This window comes from Nyctereutes procyonoides, unplaced genomic scaffold (assembly GCF_905146905.1).
Source record: "Nyctereutes procyonoides isolate TBG_1078 unplaced genomic scaffold, NYPRO_anot_genome, whole genome shotgun sequence".
NCBI classification, from domain to species: Eukaryota; Metazoa; Chordata; class Mammalia; order Carnivora; family Canidae; genus Nyctereutes; species Nyctereutes procyonoides.
In genome coordinates this window covers 8,158,268-8,172,757 of record NW_026575028.1, presented here as the reverse complement: position 1 = coordinate 8,172,757, position 14,490 = coordinate 8,158,268, and the positions used below count along the sequence as shown (strand labels likewise).

Sequence of the window (14,490 nt, the reverse complement as noted above, 5' to 3'; positions counted from 1 at the left end):
AGCCAGCCTCAGAACATAAAGAGAAGCACAACTAGGAATGCGGACAGGGATCCAGGGCAAACAGGAGCCAGTGTGTCCTGAGCTAAGGTCCATGGGCATGCTTATTCCACCCGCCCCCAGGAGACCAGGTCCCACAGGGAAGGGGATACTGAAATAAGGGGTAAGGAACAACCCCAGGGGATACCAACTGCTGACTTGGAGTACTCCTGTACCAAATGCTATAGGCTGGGTGCCAAGATGAGGGACACAACAGAATTTTGTATCCAGCTGGCTGTTCCCCCATGATAGTCAGCTCCAATGGCATAATCAAAGAAGACACAGAATAAAAGCCAAATTAAAACCAACCAGAGAATGGAGAGCCTGGCTAGCTCAGTCAGTGGACAGCCAAATCTTGGGTATAGAAATTACTTAAAAATGAAAATCCTTATGGGGTACCCTGGGCTCCACAGTCATTTGAGCATCCAACTCTTGGGTTTGGCTCAGGTCCTGATCTTAGGGTCATGAGATCAAGCCCCACATTGGACTCCCCACTCAGCTCAGAGTCTGCTTGAGTTTCTCTCTGCCTCTCTCTCTACCACCTCCACCCCTCAAATAAATAAACAAGTCTTTTTTAAAAAATTAAAAGAAAATAAAATCTTTAAAACCAACCAGGAGAAGGAAAGTGATATTTATATAAAAGCCATAAGTCATCTGACGTGAGTGCAAGAGGAGTGCTGCCTTCTGTGCATGTGTGTGCAATGTGCATGTCAGGTATGGCTCCCCCCTACTCAGGCCCCATGGGGTAGGCAGCCCTGGGACTATGCCCTTCATGCTGAGCCTTGCCCCTCACCAAGATCTAGGCACATTTCAATAAATGTATGTATGTATGCATTTCCAGAGGCAGGGTCCTATCTCCAAATGGGAAACTAAGTCACAAGGAATCGTTTATCACTGGTCCTTCTTACTGGCCCAGGAACCCTGAATGCCAATCTTTCTTGGTTCTCAGAAGAGAAGTTAGCTGGACACAGTCATAGGATTCTCAGGCCCCAGTTTTCTTCATCTAGCCGACCCTCACCTCGCGCTGTGCATGTGTGTATCGTGTGTGTGAGTACGTGCATGCTGCAGACTGGTGGGGCAGGTGGAAGGAATCCAGATGCGTGCTGAGATGCTCATCATCCTCCTCCTTGTTACCCTCCTCCTCATCATAACTCCCATGTACTGAACCTTTCCCATGTATCAGGCACTGTGGTACATGCTTTTTACACAAACCATCTCCTTTACCCTTTTTCACAGCAACCTAGAAAAATAGGGATCATCATTTTCTCCATTTTGCAAAGAAGTAAAAGTGAACCCAGAAAGGCTAAATAAGGGGATCCTTGTGTGGCTCAGTGGTTTAGCACCTGCCTTTGGCCCAGGACGTGATCCTGGAGTCCCGGGATCGAGTCCCACATCGGGCTCCCGGCATGGAGCCTGCTTCTCCTTCCTCCTGTGTCTCTGCCTCTCTCTCTCTTTCTCTATGTCTATCATAAATAAGCAAATAAATAAATCTTTTTAAAAAAAGAAAAAGAAAGAAAAGAAAGGCTAAATAAGTCGCCCAAGGTCATAAGAGGCAGAACCAGGGTTAGAGCCCATAAATTTGACTACATGTTTCTATCACCTTGAATGAAGGCTCCTGGAGGACACGATGAACAGAGGGGGAGGGGTGGATATCCAATGCCAGCATGGACAGAGGAAGATGAGGGACTTGGGAGGAGGGAGGAGGAGGACCCAGCAGCAGGGAGCAAGAGGCAAGGGCTTCCTCACTTGTGGGACTTCTTGGTGTTGGCCCCGTCTGGGCCCTCGCCACAGTCATAGGCCTGGATGGTGAAGGTGTGCTCCTTCTGGGCTTCACAGTCCACTGGCTCCTTGGCCCGGATCAGCCCTTCTCCAGTTGCTTTGTCCAGAATCACGGCCTCAAAAGGTACCCCAGACCCATGGAGCCGGAAGCCACAGATCTCACCTGGTCCAAGGGGGAAGGAGGAATGAGGCTTCTTCGCCTTGGCCACTTCCAGCATCTTCTTCCCAGCCTCAGCCTCCCCGCCTTGGGTTCTGCTTCATCTCTCCTCCCAACCCCCCCCTCCTTGAATGTGGGAAAGTGTTAATTATCAGACATACAGCTCTAACACCAGCTTCCCAGAGCTGCAACCTCTCAGAGCTACTGGGTCTGAGATGTGACAAAATCTTGATGTGGTTAACACCTGCCTGCCCACATCTTTCTTTCTGGCTCCTTCTGCTCAGCCACCATCATTAAATCTACCTCTACCACTTTGCCGAAGCTTCTTCCCCACTTCCACTGCTCTCCCTCCCAGGACTTCCTCACTCCTCCCTTGCCTTCTGCCTTCCCAACCACTTTTTCTCTGTCCTACCCACCTTGCCATCCCCCAGCCCCAATCACCTGCATAGCGCAAGGGGGCATCCTTGTCCAAGGCAAAGAGTGGTGGGTTCAGCAGGACCGTGTTGTCATTCTCCATGATGATACCTTGGTATTCCGCCTCGATCCATGGCTTGTGCTTGTTGGCTGTCCCCCCCACCCAGGGAGAAGAGAGGAAGCACCTGTGAGCTGGCCCTCCACTCCCATACATCCCAGACACACTTATATTCCAGCATTATCACCCTTTCCACCCGCTACAGAAGCACCTGCAGGAGGAAGGGCTGAGGACAAGAAATCAGCATTAAAGGAATCAGAGGATCTGAGAAAGGTTACAGGCTTCTCCTACCATAGGATAGGCAGTTTCCATGGCAACAGCCTACTCTGGGGGTAGAGAGGCAACCACTATCTCCACGGGGAAACCTGTGGTCAGAGGGTGAGGAATTTTCTTTGGGAATTTCAAGTGCTAGAAAGTGGAGACTGGAGATTCAGAAAGCAGTGGTAGGCCATTTAGAAGGCCCTGGGAAAGGGAAGGGATAGATTAAGAGCAGAGTTGAGATGAGAACAAGAAGATCTAGATGTTTCCTGAGATCCTGACTGTTTATCCTCTCCACTGCCACCATTACCCCATCTCAGTCCTGATCCCTCCACTCTGCATTTCTCCCAGGCAAACCCCAACCTAAGTCCATTCAACCGAAGAGAAAAGAAAATATAGGACAGAAGAAGGGGGACAGGGAGGGGCAGGGATGGAGCAGAGGAATCAATGCCAAATGACTAGACCCAGCACAGCCGACATCCTAAGGGATTATTGAACTGGCCTAGAAACATGACAAATCCCCTCCCTGCTCCTCATCCCTATACCCAAGAGAGCACTCATAGCCAGTACATCTCTGTGTCCCCCACAAGGCCACCAAGCCCCACACTCCCTGAACCCCACTTTTTACACAGACTCATGACTTAGTCCTACTTCTTGCCTATCCCACCCCTCTTCCCTTCAACCACCAGCCAACCAGGAAGGATGCGGGACTCACTCAGCCTCTAGATTTCCCTATCTCCTGCCACACTCAGCTCACTCAATTGTGTCTCCTCCCAGGACTGATCTCCCACTAGCTGGTGAGGGGCTCTGGGGACAGCACAGTGTGTTCCCTTCCCCTCTACATCATCCCCTACCCCAACTGCACTGCTTGCTCTGTCTAAGCCCATCATGCCAACCACTGGGCTCCCAGGGCCCATTCATGATGGCCTATCAGTGGAACATGGGTGGAGGAAGACATATCATCAATGGGAAACTGAGTCACCAAAAGGAAACCTGCCCAGTGTGGGATGGTGAACAAAAACTCCTCATTTCCAGTCTTCCCTCCAATCACACTACAAAAAAAAAAAGCCTTCTGGTACCAGAATGCCTGCCCCTTTCTCGAAGATGATGACCAGAACCCCCTTCTCTAATGGCAGAGGAGAAAGCCACAAGATGGTGCTCAGAAAGTAACACAGGAAGTGGTGGGAGGCTAAGAAGCTGGGCTGAGGTCAGAGATTGAGGTGAGGAACTACAGCCTGCAGATGAAGGGGCTGCGGTGCAGCAGGCCGGTGCTGGACACCCTCTCTACAGCTCACCCCCAAGTCTCCCAGTTCCTGTCCTCTTGTCCACAGACTCTTCGTGCTCATTTCCTTCACTCACTCCTGGCTCTCTGTCCTTCCTTCCTTAGCTTTCTCTTCCCCCTCTCCTCACCTGTTCTTAAATCTCCCATCCATCCTCTCTTTTTTGCCTCCACCTTTACCCTCTCCCATCTCCTTCTTGTCCCCCTCCCATGCCTCATCTCCCTACTCCTTCTCAGCTTTCCCTCTCACCACTCATTTAGCACCCCCCCACACACACACCTACTTCTGCCCTTACCTGCCTTTCTCCACCTACCTGAGCCCTGTCCTCCCCCTCCCCTCTATCCCTCCCCCCCTCCACCCGGGTCCCTCCTTTGGCCTCACCCAGCTGAATTTCTCTGCTGTCTGCCAGAGAGGGCAGCTCTGATAACCCTCAGCCCAGCTGTATGCAGGGTACAGATGCAGAGGAACACGCCAAAACATACGTGCTCCGAATTGCTGAGCTGCAAGGAACTGTTTCTCCCCAGGATGGGATGGGGATGAACCAGATGGATCTGCCACACACTCTCAGTGCGGGCACACCCCAGTGAGCGCAGAGAACTATCCAGAGATGTGTATCACCCTTCAGGGGCAAGTCCTTCTGAGACCTGAGATATCTCCCACAGGCAGAAACTGGAGGCGGGAGACACAGAGACCCAGGAGGAGAATGAGGACCAAATGGGAGCCAGAGAAGCACATGGGCAGAAAGGGACCAGAGAGGACGATGTGGGGAAGGGGATGTGAAGGAGAGAAGGGGGCAGCTCTCAGAAAACGTATAGGAAGGGGGATGGTCAGGAGAAACCACACCTGTCATTTGCCAGAAAGCTTCCACGACCCCTGCCCACCCCTACCCCTACACGGGCTGCTGGATACCCCTCTCTCAGGGCCCCCCTATCCCCATCTCACTTACCTTTGTTAGAGGAGCTGGAGGGGAACAGGGAGGCCAGCAAGAGGGGTAACAGCAGGAGGATCATGGTGTGGTGTGGTGTGGGCAGGGGAGGGCAGGGCAGGGCCAGGCGATCGCTCTCCCCCAGGAGCCTCCAGCCGGCTGATTCCACCCTTGGGGGAGGGATGCGAGGGGCTCTCCAAGGAGGGGACGGAAGATAGCGGGCCGCAAGGCAGGGACAGAAAAGGCCCTGCCGCCCACACTAGTCCATAGAGCAGACCTACGCAGACCCCAACCTGGGCGGCTGAGGTGAGGGACTTGCAGAGGCTTCTCGTTCGCTCTGGAGCCGGGCGTCCTCACTCTCTCCCTCATTCCCACCCCATCCCCGCTACTGCAGGATGACGTCAGCACGGCCAGGCGCGGACTGATGGGGCCGCTGGCCAATCGGGTGGCTGGGGGGGCCAGGTGCTGCAGGGGGGGAGGGAACCAATGGGACCGAGTAGCAGGGGCGGGAGACTGTGTTAGGGCTTTTTCCCTAGACTGCAATTTGGGGGAGCAAGGGAACTGCGGGGGCTGGGGAGGAAGCTGGAAAGCCGTAGAGGGGGTGGGAAATAAGAGGGACATTGGGAGAATCGAGAAGCCAGAAGCCTGGGGGTGGGAAAGGAAGACGTCAACGGAGACCTGAGGGAGGCGAAGAGGAGCAGTATCACGTCACCCGCCCCCCCCCCCAACTCTGCATTAACCTCTTTCCACAGCCCATTCCATCAGCAAGTCCCTGCTGCGTGCCTCCTGGGAGCCTTGAAGCAAAACCCACAGCCTGAAACCAAGAGATCCTACCTAGCTTTTCAGTTCTCAGCCCCGGGTGTCTGAGGAAACCATGGATGGTCAGCAGGGAGGTGGAAAGCGTTCTGGGACTGGAGAAAGAGGCAACGATTTGTGCGCGCGCGCTGGGGCGCGCATACACACACACACACACACACACACACACACACACACACACACACACCTGTCGAGAAGATACACTACTAGTTGGGCTTTTGTCCACCACCTAAGCTCCGTGCCTCCCCCTTCCGAATTTCTCACCTTACACCATGATGAACCAACCCAGTTGATTCTGAAGCCAGGGAAGTTGGTAGGTTTGAAAGAGCAAGAGAAAGAGAGAGAAAAGGGGGTGGAGGGTGGAGGTGAGGTACACAATAATTTAGGCAGCCCCCACCATGGTAACATGCACAGTAAGTGTGAGCTGTCCAAAGACTGGGAATTGGAGGTGATAAACCAGTGACTTCAGAGGCAGAGGGAAACCCCTAGGTTCCAAGCCAAAATTTTCCAAAATAACTAACCAAACTCCTCCCTCACTTTCTGCTCAGGACTTTGAACGCAACACATTTTGACAACAGCTCATCGCACTGACAATCCCCTCTGTGCTTGGGAAGAGCAATTTCTCTTTTCCTTCCTAATGGCGCCACAGGACAAACAGTTTGGAATGCCAGAGTCAGGGGCCCCAACTCCGCGAAGCTGTCTGAGAGAGTTGTGGGAGGCAGCACTAGAGCATTTTCTTCACTGTGGCTCCTGGCCAGCTGACTGGTCCCCATCTTTCCCCACACACCCCTCATACCTTCCTGGATCCCTGACTCAGTCCCAGGATCTCAGGATATTGTTAGAACCCATCCCTGCATGAGGCTGGAAGCCCCCACTCCAACACAGCAATACTAGACCTCACCCCAGGGAGACTGCCCCCCCCTCAGAGCTCTGGGACATTTCCCAAGCCTGCTGGAAATGGACCGGAAGCCAAAACTCACCTTCAGAAAGGCTCAAGTCTTAGATGATTGACCAGCTCCAGATCCTGCTCCAGGTTCCTTCCTCAAGAAAAGGTGAGGTCAGGCACCAAGCTGCCAAGTTCCTACCCCTCCCTCAGGCTGCAGGCACCAGCCCCAAACTCATTATGGGAGGAGGGAGGAAGTCTGGCAGGAACTCTTATTGCAACAGGGCCCAGCCCTTTAAAAACCCTGGTAAGCATAGACCTCTACACAGTCTCTGTGTGTGTGTGTGTGTGTGTGTGTGTGTGTGTGTGTGTGTGTAGGCCAGCCTGGAGTCTCTCAGCCTCACCTGCCAGACAACACCCGCTTCCTGCATACCCTGCCTGCTATATTCTCCTGAAATCTCAAGCTCCATCTTGGCCAGCCCAGACAATGCCTCCCAACCTCACCGGCTACTACTGCTTTGTCTCACAGAAGAACATGGAGGACTACCTGCAAGCCCTAAGTAATGGCCTCACCCTCCCAGACCCCTTTCACTCCCCTTTTTCCCTTTCCCTCCCTGTCTCTCTGTCCCATTGAGTAGAGGGAGTACTGGGGTTGGATGCTGTGGAAATGCTCAAGTGGTGACTGACCCCTGACTTGGGATCCATTTCTAGCCAGGGCATTGGTGGGAGAGAGTCAATCTATGGTCTCAGACCCAGCTAAGGGGTAGCCCACAGCCTTAAGGTGCCGCTGTAGGTGGGGATGCCCCTGGCTGGCTTGTAGGAGCCCCGCTAAGAGATAGCCCCCACAGACATCAACATGGCTCTGCGGAAGATTGTGCTGCTGCTCAAGCCAGACAAGGAGATTGACCATCAGGGCAACCACATGATAGTGAAGACCCTCAGCACGTTCCGCAACTACATTTTGGAATTTGAGGTGGGAGTTGAGTTTGAGGAAGATCTAAGGATCGTGGATGGACGAAAATGCCAGGTACTTTTCCTGAGGCTTGGGGGACAGCACATGGGGGAGCATGTAGGTGCCTCCTAACAATCTGGGGTGAAACGAAGTGACCTTTCCCAACTAGAGAAAAGTGATCACTACAGCAGGCTGCAGAGTCCCCTAGGTAACAGTTCCCAGGTGCTCCCCCAACCGGCTCTTTCCTGCCCCCTCTTATCGCCAGCCAAAAGAACACAAAGGACAGGTCACCCTCAGTCCAAAGGAGAAATATTTGTTCACCCTCTAGACTGTGACCCTGTTGATCACTGCAGTCTCTTTTCCCTTAGCCTCTATGACTCCACTCTCCTCTATTTCTTTCTGTTTCTTACGCTTTTCTTTTGTTCTCCATTGCAGACTCTAGTTCCCCTATTAATCCCTTTAACTGGGATTCCCCCTAATATTTTGTCCTTGACTTTCTCTCTTGTCTGTACACAGACAAAGTCTAAATCATCTATACCCATGCTTTCTGCTACCATCCATACACTGTCCTGGACATAGATTCTCCAGCCAGAGCTGCCTCCTGAGCTCCCGGGTAAAGTTTTCATCTGCATGCACAATGTTTCCATCTGTATGCCTGAAGTTCAAAGCCAAATTCATTACCTTCCTACCCAAACCTATTCCTGCTCTTATATTTACTGTCTTCATTAATGACAATAGCCAGCCAGGCCAGACACCTGGGAGTCACAGCAATATCTTCTGTCTCCTTACCCCTGCACCCCAACACACACACACACATACATACACGTGCACCACATCTAATTGGTCAAGAAGTCTTTGTAACGTTTCTTCACTGTCCAATATAGTTGCTACTGGCCATATATGGCCTTTGAACACATGAAATGTAACTATTTCAAACTGAGGTATAAGTATAAAATACATAGTGGACTTTTGAGAAAATACCAAAGAATGTAATCACATGCTGAAATTATACTATTTTGAATATTCTAGGTTAAATAAGATATAATATTAAAATTAATTCCACTTGTTTCTTTTTCCTTTTCTAATGTGGCTTGTGTTTGTGGCCCATTATATTTCCACTGAACATCTCTGATTCTTCTTAGCCTTTCTCACTAGTGCCGCCTTCATTCAAGTCCTCATTTCTGACCTCGTGCCGAAACCAGCCCCCAATCTTAATCCTTCTCTAACCCACTCTGCATACTGTAGCCACAAAGATTTATCTAAAATGTAAAAGTGACCATGAATGAAACCCTTTCAGTAGCAATCCATTATATTCTAGATGAGATCCGTAGCATACAATGGTCTTTCCCACAAATGCTCTAGTTTAGAGCCCCTTACAACTGTTTGGCCTTCTTTCTTTTTTTTTTCCTTTTTCAAATATCTATCTATTCTGCCCCCCCCCCACCTCTCTAGGAGGGAGGCACCAATGGAGAAGGAGAGAAAAGAATCCTCAAGCAGACTTCCCACTGAGTGGAGAGCCCAATGGAGGGCTCAATTCCACTACCCTGAGACCACTACCCTAGTTGAAATCAAGAGTCAAACACCCAACTGACTGAGCCACCCAGGCACCCCTGGCCTTCTTTCTTACCTTTATGCTGCTCCATTCCTTGCAAGAAATTTCCCAGTATCTCCAATCTAACTAGCTCCTCACTTTCTTAAAGACTGAGATCTCCCTATTCCCATTCCCAACACTTGCCTGGCATCATAGATATCTGTTTCCTGCTCTATCTGATCAAGATGCTGAACTCCTTGGTTAGCATGGCCTATTTTATGGAAAGGTTTAATAAATGTTGATTGCAATGCCCAGGGGACTCAGGAGGTTGTCTCAGGGACACTTCAGCTGTCCTTAAAACTCAGAAAGAGGAGAGATTTCCTGATAGGACTTCCAACCAGTCCTCTTCTTTCCCAAATGACCCTCCAGTCCATCTGGAAGTATCCAAAGGACAAAGTTAGTGTTCTTCATCATCCACCCATCCCCAAATTTTACCCTTGGTTATCCTGTTCCATCCTTGGTCTGCCCTAGTAGTCACTGTAGACAAACTATGAGCCTTCCCTCAGTGGCCTTTGGGAGTTGAGGAGGGGAGTCCTGTAGAATCAGAGCAGTCCTCTCACTCAGAATGAAAGATAGTAGCAGCTGTGGTGTGAAGTGGGACAGCTCAGCCAGAGTGAGTTGGATACATTTGGGTGTTCTGCCCCCAAATCTTCCCTATTCCTGCTTTCCCTATAGACCATAGTAACCTGGGAGGAGGAGCAGCTGGTATGTGTGCAGAAAGGGGAGGTCCCTAACCGAGGCTGGAGACACTGGCTGGAGGGAGAGAAGTTGTATCTGGTAAGCTTGGTGAGGGTTGGGAGAGGGGCTTCCAGCTAGGACTCACCCCCTTGCCCAAATCAAATCAGCCTCCTACTCCACTCCCTGCCTACCTCCAAGGAAGGCAAGGAAGAAAGGAAAACAAAAGTGCTGGGAAGAGTAGAGAGAGAAAGAAATAGAGGGGAGCAGATGGGCCCTAGCTACCAGTCAGATGAATGTCCATATATCATGACCGGAGAGATAGAGGCTTAGCCATTTCACATTCTGTGACCCAGATCCTTTCCTCCCTCTGGGGTAAAAAGTTGAAGTTGTAGGATAATGAAACAATTCTCCATACATCAAATGCTCTAGTTGTTGTATCCTGAAGGATAAAACGGAGCTCAAGGACCTCAAGAAAGGAACTGTGGCTGGCAAGACCCTTCTTTCTCTCTCCTCATTATTCCTCCTCTGTCTCCAGGAACTGACTGCAAGGGATGCCGTGTGCGAGCAAGTCTTCAGGAAAGTCAAATAGCCAGAGAGGAGCTGATGGCCCCTCCAGACTGCACCAGTCCCCAGTCTCCTCTTGCTTGTACTCCTTCCAGCCCAGATCGTCCCAGGTCAACAGTCCCCTTCTCCAGCCACTTACTCTTCCTCCTGGTCCCTCCTCACCTCTCCCCATGCTAATCTATAACTTTAGTTCCCAGGCCAAAGTCCTTTTTTTCTCACACTCCACTGCCTAATAGCTGCTTCATATCCAATTCCTGGTCTGGCCTCCTAGATGAAAGAAACAGGTAAAGGGGAAAGACCCCTTGAGAACAATGGATCTCGACTCCTTAATTCATTTGGTCTTTTATTTTCCATCTAAGAAAGAACTGATCTTTGAGCATTTGGGGCCAAGTGAGAATTCTGTCTTGGTGGAACTTTTGGAAAACCGGCTGGGGTTCAAGAATTTAAATAGGAACCCCTGGTAGATTTTGTCTGTTTCCTGTCCTTATTCTCAAGAAAGCCACATGTGCTCAACAGAACCAGCTCAAGGCAGGCCTCATCCACACAGAGTTCAACAGACCACATGTAGCAATGTCTGAATGACATCTTATATTTCCATGCTACATTATGGGTAAGTGGGATGGGACAGGGTAAGACCTTTGTCTAGTGCTGGGGGAAGCTACGAAGCTTTGGAATAGTGACCTGGCCTCCATGCCTCCTTTGGAAAGGATAGGCAGCAAGAAGGCTAGAAAAGATTGAAAGGGGAAACAGACAAGGCAAACAGACAAAGAAAAATACAAGGTCCAGAGCTAGAAAGAAGAGGGACATGGGGGTGTGAAGGCAACAGTAGGAAGAAGACAGATATGCCTGGCTATAGGGATCCTCTGCTTGAAGGCCAGAAAGGTTGGGACAGAGGATAAGAGGGAGGAGTGAGAACAGCAAGGCCCCTCCCTTAGGGCTCCAGAATACCCTGGAAAAGAGCCCAAAGGGTGGGGCCTGTTCAGGATCAGGGCCAGCTCCAGCCTCGGGACACCTCCCCACCTCCAGGGGCCTTGTCCTTTCAGAATAAAAGTCCTTTGGAGCAAGAGTCTGGGCGAGGAGGGCTCAGTGTGGGATGGAGAAAAAGTCTGACTGTGTGGGAGGCAGGGCTTGTTGGAAAGTCCCTTGCCTGTGCTCACTGGATGATCATCCCTGCCCCCTCTTCCTGCAATGGCTAAACCCCTACACATTCAAGACAGTCACTAGTTTTGAAATGCTAATCTTACTAGACACCCTGAAATAATTTGGGAAAGAAAAAGAAAAAAACTCAGAGTGGAACCCTGACAGTTTCTCTGCAGATGTCCCCAGTAGAGTGGGGAGTAGAGAGCCCTTCTCTGGGCAAAGCCATCCAGCAGAAGCTCTAGGGACTGATGGAGCCTGTCTTGTCCCTTTCCAAGGTACAGTGAAGCCAAAGGAAAATGCTCCATGTATAGTCACCCATTGCCCAAGTGACCAGGGCAATGCAATGTCCTGGCCCCTATGAGATCATAGGGTATGTCCAAGCCTCTCCCCACAGGACTGTCCTCTGTGCCCTTCATGTTGGTCCAGCGCCCCTTGCTGCAGTCTTGCTTGCCAGAGGGCCTGACCGCAGAGCTCGGAGGCCTCCATGGTGACTGGCAGGTCCAAGCTAAACCCGCCAGCACTCCTGTGACATGAGCATCCAGTCATCCACACTGCAAGTCCACATCACATCCTCCACTTGATCTTACCTCTTCAGGAGTCAGAGTCCAACAGAAGGCTGGAGATCCCCCAAAGAAGCACAAGCAATCAGAGGACGGATCAGCTTCAGAAACATCACCAAGGAGGGGCGGGGTGGGAGCAGGGACCTGCTGAGACTGGGAAGCTGGGGCTGCTGTTTCCCCTGTGGGCAGCAGGGGGCGCTGATCGCTGCAGTGAGAGTCAAAGAAACACCCAAAGTTAATCCTCCCTCCACCACCAGTGTCTTGAATATTCCATTTCCCAACACACACGGGTGCTGCACGCACACACCATACCACCACCACCAATTCCCAACCTGTATACTAACCCTGATAAAACCCCAACCTCTCATTCAAATCAGGCTGCTCCATCTGTCCTCAGAAGAGAAGGTTACCAGGGGTACCAACCTGTGAAAGAAGGGAGGGAAATAGCCCTCAAGGAAGTCCCACCCCCAGCCTGTCCTAGAGCACACAAAGCTGCGGGTCTGAGGACCAAGTGTAACTTTGTTTACCAGAGTCTTAGCCCCCAGGTTGATGATCGGGAATCCAAAATGTTTATTTCCATAAGAGAGGGAATAATTGCACCCTTCTAAGCCAGCCCCATGCCCTGCTCCCTCTTCCTCAGGCCCAGATAGCACCATATGGTCACAAACAACCTTCCGACCTGAACTTCAGATGATCTTTTAGTCTTGATTCCTTACATCAATACAGATCCTTCTTCTCAGAAGAAAGTGACGAGCAGCGGAGCAGTGGATACACCAAGAGCAAGTGTGCGCCCTCTGACACAGAGAACCATATGCAGCCCAAGGCCTCAGGCTCCACCTTCTTGTAGGGGATCAGAGAGTGGGCAGGAGCAGCAAAGTCTAGCCAAGTACCCCTCCCCACTTCCCCTCTCTCTTCAGCCTCTATCTCCCTCGTGAACCCCACCCCACATGCCCAGACCTGTATGTGGAAAAGAAATCTCAGGCAAAAGCAGGAAATTCCTCAAGTCTAAAGCACAAAGGTCATTCCAGTCAGGAGTTTCATCCTACAACATGGTTGCACCCCTTACTGGCAGCAGAGGACCCTTAGAAGCCATTGCAAATCCTGAGATCCCAAGAGAGAGCAGAATTCTGGTCATATCAATCCCTTTCCCCAACCCAAAAAGGCAAGAACTACATCGGGTCCAGGATTACATACCCAAGTCAGTAATAGATCAGAAGTTCCCAATATAGCTAAAGATGAAGATAAGAGCAGGAAGCTAGCCCTGACTATGGCCTGCCTTTCCCTGCCACAGACTTCCTCTTCTGGAGCTTACTGCTCCTACCCAGCCTGGGAACCATCTCCAGTATCTCCACTAACTCTCTGGGAGTCTCCCCTGACTTCTCCGGGCTATAACTCACTCAATCACAGCAGCACACATGCTATCAGGATGACCTGGAGCCATCCCAGGGCTATATCCATGATTTTGGACAGGTGAGGATGGGGAGACCTTGTAGGTATAACAGAGGGTTAAAGGATATTGGGTGAGAGGACTTGATGGCCAAATCAGGGAACTCTGGGAAGGACTCTGATGGGCTGACCTGGGTTTGCATCAAGGGAAAGAAAGAAAAGAAAGAAAGAAAGAAAGAAAGAAAGAAAGAAAGAAAGAAAGAAAGAAAGAAAGAAAGGAGGGAGGGAGGGAGGGAGGGAGGGAGGGAGGGAGGGAGGGAGGAAGGAAGGAAGGAAGGAAGGAAGGAAGGAAGGAAGGAAGGAAGAAAGAAAGAAAGAAAGAAAGAAAGAAAGAAAGAAAGAAAGAAAAGAAGGAGGAGAAGAAGAAGAGAAGGAAGGGAGGAAGGAAGGAAGGAAGGAAGGAAGGAAGGAAGGAAGGAAGGAAGGAAGGAAGGAAGGAAGGAGGGAAAATGGGTGCCTGGGTGGCTCAGTCAGTTAAGCATCTGCCTTCAACTCAAGCCATGATTTTGGAGTCCTGGGATCAAGTCTGACATCACATTGGGCATTGGAGCCCACTTTTCACTCTGCCCCTCCCCCTGCTCCTTCTCTCTCCCACTCGCTCACTCTCTCTCTCAAATAAATAAAATATTTAAAAAGAAGGAGGGAAGGAAGGAAGGAAGGAAGGAAGGAAGGAAGGAAGGAAGGAAGGAAGGGAGGGAACCAAATCTCTGAAGCCAAGGGTGCAAGCAGTGACCTTGCCTGACCAGGGGCCAGAATCAGCACCCATCAGGCCCTCCCCCTCTGCCCCTAGATCTCAGCCAACAAGAAGGCTCTGGGCCAGCTCTGTGGGCACCTATGCTCCACACTGTATACCCACTGTCATGCAGCTAGCCTTCCATCAAGAACAAGAAGACCACTGTTCTCTCAAGGACTTCCTGGCCCACCACCTAGCTGGGGTAAACCTCCTGCCCTCC

The 14,490-nt window shown here is 51.0% G+C and overlaps 2 protein-coding genes across 3 annotated transcripts in view; one reads left to right on the top strand and one right to left on the bottom strand.

Annotated features, from left to right (window-relative positions):
- The window catches only part of CLSTN3 (calsyntenin 3), a 28,996-nt gene extending 22,146 nt beyond the window's left edge, over positions 1-6,850 (bottom strand). Inside the window, exons 1-3 of one of the 2 annotated variants that reach the window (XM_055315605.1) lie at positions 6,704-6,850; positions 2,414-2,536; positions 1,783-1,978 (exon numbers count right to left, since the gene is read on the bottom strand). In XM_055315605.1, the coding sequence (XP_055171580.1) occupies positions 1,783-1,978; positions 2,414-2,489 (272 nt within the window). In that variant the 5' untranslated portion in view covers positions 2,490-2,536; positions 6,704-6,850. Of the gene's footprint in view, positions 1-1,782; positions 1,979-2,413; positions 2,537-4,928; positions 5,251-6,703 lie in introns of those variants that run through there. The other variant, XM_055315604.1, reaches the window with a different exon arrangement.
- RBP5 (retinol binding protein 5) lies at positions 6,731-10,794 on the top strand. The gene is made up of 5 exons (XM_055315606.1): positions 6,731-6,775; positions 6,985-7,166; positions 7,455-7,633; positions 9,825-9,926; positions 10,363-10,794. Exons 2-5 carry the CDS (start codon positions 7,094-7,096, stop codon positions 10,414-10,416), a joined length of 408 nt encoding a protein of 135 aa, XP_055171581.1. The 5' UTR covers positions 6,731-6,775; positions 6,985-7,093; the 3' UTR covers positions 10,417-10,794.
- Positions 10,795-14,490: the final 3,696 nt, after the last annotated feature.